The sequence below is a fragment of the Chiloscyllium plagiosum genome, chromosome 24 (genome assembly GCF_004010195.1).
Source record: "Chiloscyllium plagiosum isolate BGI_BamShark_2017 chromosome 24, ASM401019v2, whole genome shotgun sequence".
In the NCBI taxonomy this organism is placed as follows: domain Eukaryota; kingdom Metazoa; phylum Chordata; class Chondrichthyes; order Orectolobiformes; family Hemiscylliidae; genus Chiloscyllium; species Chiloscyllium plagiosum.
Genome location: NC_057733.1, coordinates 22711380 through 22720032, shown reverse-complemented (window position 1 = coordinate 22720032; position 8653 = coordinate 22711380). Strand labels below are relative to the sequence as shown.

At 45.1% G+C, this 8653-nt stretch overlaps 1 protein-coding gene across 1 annotated transcript in view; it reads right to left on the bottom strand.

Moving 5' to 3' along the window:
* Positions 1-1376: 1376 nt before the first annotated feature.
* Positions 1377-8653, bottom strand: part of tmem104 (transmembrane protein 104) — a 205363-nt gene continuing 198086 nt past the window's right edge. Inside the window, exon 8 of the mRNA XM_043714560.1 lies at positions 1377-3383. Coding sequence (XP_043570495.1) covers positions 2626-3383 — 758 coding nt within the window. The 3' untranslated portion in view covers positions 1377-2625. The remainder of the gene's footprint in view (positions 3384-8653) is intronic.

Here is an 8653-nt window from a genome sequence, read left to right as displayed (position 1 = left end):
CGTATATATGACAGCAGATGCATTGATCATGGATCGTAGGATCCAGCAGGAACAGTCTGTGGAACATTGTATGTCCTCAAGATACTTGCAATCCTGGGTGGATTCGAAACACAAGGGTGAAACTTGAGTTGAAATCCATGTAGGGTAAGTTAGAATCGTTGGTAGTGGCTGAGAAAGGAAATGTGGCTGCGAAAGCAAGGTTTGACAAACACCTTGTTGAACACCAGCAGTGAAATGGAAAGCAATGAAGATGTACATGGTGACAGGGGTTGCCAGAATTCCTATTTGAGGGAAGAACAAAACTTCTTCAGGGTAGGCATTTCTCAAGAAAAACATTTTTTCAGACTAGGCACTTTACAACCTTCTGGACTTAATACGGAGTTCAACACCTTCAAATTGTGTACCAACTGCTATTCCTTCCCTTCATTTTAACTTTACTGGTTACATTCTTGTCACCATGTCCTCACCCCTCCCACCCACCACAGACGGACCCACAGACAATGTTCTTTTAAGTCTGGCAGTTAAACATATTCTACCATTCTCACATTCTGATCACTTAATCTGAACAATCAACATCCTTATTCTTTCTCCAGCACTCCACCACTAATAAATAAATGCTGCCTGACCTGCTGTAATCTCCAGCACATTTTGTTTTCAGAAGTAGATGATACACGGAAACACCACTATTTGCAAGTTTCCCTCCAACCCACAAACTATGCTGAATTGAAAATATATCATCGCTTTTTCAGTGTTGCTGGGTCAAATTCCTGGACCTCCATCCCTAACGGAAGACCCACTAACACCAACTGGACTGTAGCTGTTCAAAGTAGCAGTTCATCACCACCTTTACAAGTATAACTAGAGATGGACAATAAATGCTGTCCCAGCCAACAATTAATCCCATTAAAAGGTCTACTTCCTTTCTGCAGCGCTGCTTAACTTTAAATACAAAACCTCCCCAGCCCCTCAACCATTGAGTGATGCCCAATCATTAATAGATGGCCATATCATAATATGGCTCATCATCCTTCTATTGATGCTTTACAGAAGTGGGAGGCCAGTCAGAGATCTGGATTAGGAACTATAACTATTATCCTACAATGCAACCTCACCAAAGTTCAGTCTGAGTATGCACACAATTGAGCCCAAATTCCTCAGCTTGCATGTTTTCGTATACTACAGAAGAGGGTGTTACAACAATAAGACCTCAATGCTCAGGGCCTTCCTTGACGATATCCATACCTGGCTGCTAAGTGATCTGTGCAATACTGAGTTTCATAGGCTCACGAGACATTCACAAGGGACTTGATGGTGAAAACAAAACGGGATAACCAGTTTACTAGACCAGGGCTGTTACTGACAGTCATACCCAAAACGAGAAAGCGACGAGATTTAATTCAACACACTTGGATTCAAACACTTCATATACATTTATAACAGAATGCAGAAATATACAGCATGTCAATCAACATCCAAATATATAATTTGTGTTCCAATTACATGTCCATGTGCAGCTCTTCACGTGTCCCACACAAAATATCATGCACTCTGGGGCGATTTATGAATGAAGGCAAAGGCAATAGTGCACAAGATTGAGAACGGAGGCTGATGACTGTACAGAGGTCACATCACTACCTGCACTGCTTATTTTAAGGAGCGATTTGGGCAAGGTAATATCCAACAGTTTCACCATTACACCCCTTTTTACACATCTCAAAAGAGAGAAGAGTGTGTTTAAAAAAAGTATGACCTGCTTGGGCTGAGTAAATATGAAGCACAAGGTACCTCACACAAAGAGTACAAGGCACTAGACAGAAACTAACAGGGGGCGAGTGGGGTCAGGGGGTCTATGGAACCAGACCGGAGTCTGCGAGGATAGCAGGCGATGACATGCTAGAGTTAAAGTCACACATATTATAGTTCGCCCAAATGAAGGAGAAGCCTGTTCAGTAGCTGATGGATACAAGAGTCTTTGAAAAACAAGCTTTGGCCTACTCAATCCAAATCAAATTCAAGCAAGTTCACAAGTAGTAGGAGATATCCAATGGACTGATATCAGACGGACATCAATTCAGTTACAAGCTACTCCATCTTGCAGAACTCCACAAAATATCTCGTAGACTCAGCCATTTCCAACAGCTTTTACAATCCAAAAATTTGCAACCTTAATGTTTGCAGTCATTTCATTGTTTGATTGTCAATAATTTGAAACTGTAGGAAATAAAAAAGGCTTTTGGTATACAAGAATGTTCCACAAAGGGCATCAATAAAAGACCATCTTTACCTGGTCCGCATTCAAAGTTGCATCAGGAGAACAGAAAGGGATGAGAATCGTGTGTGTCTAGGTATGTCACATGATGCCAAGATAACTTACTGCAGTTATAAACCGAAAGTTGAAAATCTGATACTGTTTATTGCCATACTTACACAAGTGAAGTGCATTATTTAAGGATTCATATGCAGATTTTGGAAAAGGCAACCGCAAAACATGATATCATGAATACTTTCAACAGTTCACTATGAATTTAGCATATTTTGTCACAGTGAAATCATTTGGTGCTTTGGGTCAAAAACTGGCTTTTGAGTCTGATGAACAATACAGGATGAATCTGACAGTGCAAGGGCTCAGGGTTTGGTTTCCACCAGCACAATGTTGGTTGTTACAAAGATGAAACAAGACAATGACCACACCAACACAAAGAAAATCCAGAATATATGCTTGAAGGGCGATCTGTACTTATTCTGAACATTATTACCAAATACAAGTTCAATGTCTTTCCTGCTGAAGTAGACCAAGCATGCAGGGATTATGTACTGAATACCAGTGCCTGCATAAGAACCAGTAATGCCCACCAGCGTTTCCAAGTCATGGGTGCAGAATGCCACCAATATAGGAGGAATAATGGTGATTAAGGGAAAGATAATTTGATCAATCAGCCATGGATACATCCCCCCTTCTCTGTGGAAGACAGTTTTCCAGTTATTGCGTAATGTAACTGCAATTATTGGGAAGTTTGTGCTGATTGTAAAAACTGGAAACAATCCTAAGAAGTAGCGAATGAAGGACACATTGATGACATTACAATTACTGGTGAAGTTGAGGGTATACATGTCCTTCAGATTACTGAAGCAGAAGATGGCTGTGAAGGACAGCAGGCTGTAGAAAGCTAGGATGAGCACATAGTCGACGAGGACCAGCTTGTTCATATGCTTCTTCTTACTGATGGGGGTAATGAGCGAGGGCAAGGAATGTTGACACATGAAGGAGTAGACGCACACACCAAACAAGTTGGGGATGCCAGAGATGTTCGCGATAGGAGGATGGCCCTCTCCTGCACCTTTACCGATCCTGATCAAAGCCAAAATGATCATGATTACAAAAGCTGTAAGGCAAGGGAAGAGAGTGGTCAGAAAACATACACTAGTTTTATACATTGTCAAACAAAAGCCACAAATACACAATAAAAATCAGAAAATGCTGGAAATACTGGAGGTCAGGTGACGCCTGTGAACAAATAAGGGGTTAATTTTTCAAGCAAATGACCTTCATCAAACTAGAAAGATTCAGAAGCAGTTCATTTGAACAAAGTGCAGAGCCAGGGAAAAGGAGGGAGGGTTGGAAAGACCAAAAAAAAAAGAGAAAGCAAGATAAGGTGACTACACTACATAACCTTAAAGAATATACAGTACAAAAATAAGCAATTCAATCATACCAGATCATGTCAGCATTTAAACTCTGATTAATCCTTTACCTGTCCTTCCTCATCCAGACATCAAGTTCAACTTCTTTTGTTTGCCTGTCCCTTATTTAGTCTTTTTATTCTTTCATGGGTGTGGGTGTCACTGACAAGGTCAACATATGTTGCCCATCCCTAACTGACTTTGAACATTTATTCCTTATATGCTCATCTATCTGCCACTTAAATGCACCTCTTTATTCATTGCAACTACTCCGTAATGACAGAAAACTCTGAATTCCCCTCACTCAGCTACCAGCTCATTTTGTCCCTGCCATCCATATTGGATCCAATGCGTCACAATCAACTATTCTGTTACTACTCAGTATATTTTCTCTTATAGTAGGGCTTGTTTTTTTTAAACCAAATGATGAGCAGACTGGTTTGTTGTTCCCTGGTCATGCTCCATTTCTTTCCTTAAACATAGGTATAATGTTAAGTATCCATCAGACCTTTGGCATTGTACCTTCTAAATATTAAATAATTGTTTACATCATGGGGCAAATAAAAACGATGACGGCAATAGGCCAAGAACTAAAAGATGGATCAAGAGCAACTATAACAACAGAAGTTGAATTGTTACCAACAGATGCTATCTGAAAAAAATGGGAGCAGTAATCATGATGCAAAGGTCATTGAGCTCAATGTAGAGATGCAAGTTGTAAAGTGCCCAAAAGATGAACTGCTGTTCTCGAAGTTTCCATTGAGCATCACTGGAATAGCAGAAGAGATCAAAAAAAGAGGTCAAAAGTTATTCTGGGATGCACAACTAAATTAGTGAATATAACTGAAAACTCAATCAAGTTTGAAGACTAAATAGAGGTGTAATAAGAGTGTGAACAATTGAACTGAATTGAATTTATTGTCCCATGTACAGAGGCACAGTGAAAAGATTGTCTTGCGAGCAATATAGGCAGATCCATAGTTAAGTAGCATAGATAAGTAAATAATAGGTAAACAGCAGCAAAAACAAAAACACAATACAGGCGAATGCCAGAAGTTGGACCGTCCATTCAGTATTTTAACAACAGTAGGGTAGAAACGGTTTTGAAAGCGGCTGGTGTGTGTATTCAGGCTTTTGTACCTTCTCCCTGATGGCAGAGGTTGTAGAAAAGCATTGCCAGGGTAGGATGGATCTTTGAGAATGTTGGTGGCCTTTCCTTGACAGCGGGCCTGGTAGATGGATTCTATTTTGGGGAGGTTGGCCTTTGTGATTGTCCAGGCCGAGTTCACCACTCTCTCTAACCGTCTCCGATCTTGAATGGTACAGTTGCCATACCAGGTGATGATACATCCAGACAAAATGCTCGAGATGGTGCACCTATAAAAGTTGGCAAGGGTATTTTCCGTCATGCCAAATTTCCTCAGCTGCCGAAGGAAGAAGAGACGTTGTTGGGCCTTTGTAACCAGTGTGTCCACTAGAAGAGTCCAAGAAAGCTTGTTGTGGATGACCACTCCCAGGAGCTTGACACTCTCCATTCGTTCCACCTCCGTGCTGTTAATGTGTAGGGGGACACAAGTAACATGCCGCCAAAAGTCAATAGTGAGTTCCTTGGTTTTGCTGGCACTGAGAGCTAGGTTGTTCTCAGTGCACCATTTTTCCAGGTCTTCCACCTCCTGTCAGTAGTCTGTTGCATCGCCATCTAAGATTCGACCAACTATGGTGATGTCATCAGTGAACTTGCAAATGGCATTAGTCTGGTATTTGGTGACGCAGTCATAGCTGAGTACACACCCCGGTGGGGAGGGGGGCACTCCAGTGTTGAGTGCTAATGAGGATGAAATATTGTCCCCAGTCTTCACTGATTGTGGCCTGTGGGTCAGTGGCTGAGGATCCGGTTGCAGAGAGTGGGGCTTAGTCTGAGGGGGCAATAAATAACTGGAGACAAGAATTAATAAAGCTTGCGTCCCGAAATGGGACTCTTGAAGCACAGTAGCAATGTCTCTGCTACAGAGTGGGACTTGAACTCAGGTGTATTGTTTCAGAGGCAGAGGTGCATAGTGACATCTCTGAACAGGTTGATTAGAAAATATGGTGTGTTCGTATACAATTAATTTTCATAAAATGATTTATCACCCTTATGAAGCACTGTTGCCAATCGTTGCCTGTAACCTCCTGGGTGTATAGCTGAAGCTGGAGGTTTGGAACACAGAGCTAAAGTATAAGGTCTCCCTTGTTTGGCAGCTTGCAACACAGACCAAAAAGAGATCACCAAATGGGGAATAATTGCTTGCTCCATGTATCAATTTCACTGTCCTTGATTCAAAGCATCTGTCCACTTTGTACCATTCACAAATTTGATATTTTTGGCTATATATTGGGGGAAAATATGCTGTAGGACCCTCTCTGTTCCTGTCAGGGAATCTATTTCTACTTAGTGCCCAAGCTAGTTCAAATGAAATCATATTCAGAATGAAATACATACAAGATGGCTACCAAATCAGGCCTTGATAAGAAGTGATACACTAAATGTAGTGCACCGTGTGTTTCATTCCCTGAAAAATGTGTTGCTGGAAAAGCACAGTAGATCAGGCAGCATCCAAGGAGCAGGAGAATCGACATTTTGGGCATAAGCCCTTCTTCAGGAATGAGGAAGGTGTGCCAAGCAGGCGAAGATAAAAGGTAGGGAGGAGGTTCTTGGGGGAGGGGCGTTGGGAAATAAGCCCTTCTTCATGAATGAGGAGGGTGTGCCAAGCAGGCTAAGATAAAACGTAGGGAGGAGGTTCTTGGGGGAGGGGCGTTGGGAATGCGTAGGTGGAAGGAGGTTAAGGTGAGGGTGATAAGCCAGAGTGTGGGTGGGGCGGAGAGGTCAGGAAGAAAATTGCAGGTCAAGAAGGTGGTGCTGAGTCCGAGGGTTGGCACTGAGATAAGGTGGGGGGAGGGGAAATGAGGAAGCTGGAGAAATCTGCATTCATGTCTTGTGGTTGGAGGCTTCCTAAAGGAAGATGAGGTGCTCTTCCTCCAGGTGTCGTGTTGCCATGGTCTGGCGATGGAGAAGGCCAAGGACCTGCATGTCCTTGGCGGATTGGGAGGGGGAGTTAAAGTGTTCAGCCACAGCGTGGCTGGGTTGTTTGGTGCGGGTGTCCCAGAGGTGTTCTCTGAAATGTTCCTCCAGCAAGCGGCCTGTATTCCCCAATGTAGCGGAGGCCATATCGGGTGCAGTGGAAGCAGTAAATGTTGTGTGTTGAGGTGCAGGTGAATTTGTGACGGATATGGGAGGATCCCGTGGGGCCTTAGAGAGAAGTGAGGGGGAGGTGTGGTCGCAAGTTTTGCATTTCTTGCGGTTGCAGGGGAAGGTGCTGGGACTGGAGGTTGAGTTGGTGGGGGCTGTGAAACTGACGAGGGAGTCGCGGAGGGAGTGGTCTTTCCAGAACGCTGGTAGGGGAGGGGAGGGAAACATGTCCTTGGTGGTGGGGTCTGTTTGGAGGTGGCAGAAATGACGATATTTGGAGGTTGGTGGGCTGGTAGGTGTGGACGAGTGGGGTTCTGCCGTCATGGAGATTTGGAGGGGCTGAAGGATGGGTTGGTGGGGAATGTGGATCTGACGAGGGAGTCGCGGAGGGAGTGGTCTTTCAGGAATGCTGATAGGGGAGGGGAGGAAATATATCCTTGGTGGTGGGGTCTGTTTGGAGGTGGTGGAAATGACAAAGGATGATACGATGTATCTGAAGGTTGGTGGGGTGGTAGGTGAGGACCAGTAGGGTTCTCCCTCCACTCCAATCCCAACCTCACTATCAAACCGGCAAACTAGGGAGGCGCGGTGGTCATTTGGCACACCGATCTTTACATTGCTGAGGCTAAACGTCAGCTCGCAGACACCTCCTCCTACTGCCCCCTTGACCATGACCCCCCTCCCACCACCAAACCATCATCTCCCAGATCATCCATAACCTCGTCACCTCAGGGGATCTCCCATCCACCACCTCCAACCTCAGTTGCACAACCCCGCAGCACCCGTTTCTACCTCCTGCCCAAAATCCACAAACCTGACTGCTCCTGCCCCACCGAACTCATCTCTGCATACGTCGACACGGTCCTGTCGCCGTTAGTCGAAGAACTCCCCACCTACGTTCGGGACACCACCCACGCCCTCCACCTCCTCCATGATTTTCGCTTCCCTGGCCCCCAACACCTTATCTTCACCATGGACATTCAGTCCCTATACACTTCCATCCCCCATCACGAAGGCCTCAAAGCCCTCCGCTTCTTCCTTTCCCGCCGACCCAACCAGTACCCTTCCACTGACACCCTCCTTCAACTGACTGAACTGGTCCTCACTCTGAACAACTTCTTCCAATCCACCCACTTCCTCCAAACAAAAGCAGTACCCATGGGCACCCACATGGGCCCCAGCTATGCCTGCCACTTCGTCGGATATGTGGAACAGTCCATATTCCGCAGGTACACTGGCACCTTTACCTCTGCTACATCGATGACTGTATCGGCGCTACCTCGTGCTCCCACGAGGAGTTAAACAATTCATCCACTTTACCAATACCTTCCACCCCGACGTCAAATGTACCTGGACCGTCTCAGACTCCTCCCTCCCCTTCCGAGACCCCTCCATTTCTATCTCGGACGATTGACTCGACACGGACATTTACTATAAACCGACCGACTCCACAGCTACCTAGATTACACCTCCTCCCACCCTGACCCCTGTAAAAATGCCATCCCTTATTCCCAATTCCTTCGCCTCCGCCGCATCTGCTCCCAGGAGGACCAATTCCAAAAAAGAACAACCCAGATGGCCTCTTTCTTCAAAGACCACAATTTCCCCTCAGACGTGGTTGATGATGCTCTCCACCGCATCTCCTCCACTTCCCGCTCCTCCGTCCTTGAACCCCGCCCCTCCAATCGCCACCAGGACAGAACCCCACTGGTCCTCACCTACCACCTCACCAACCTCCAGATA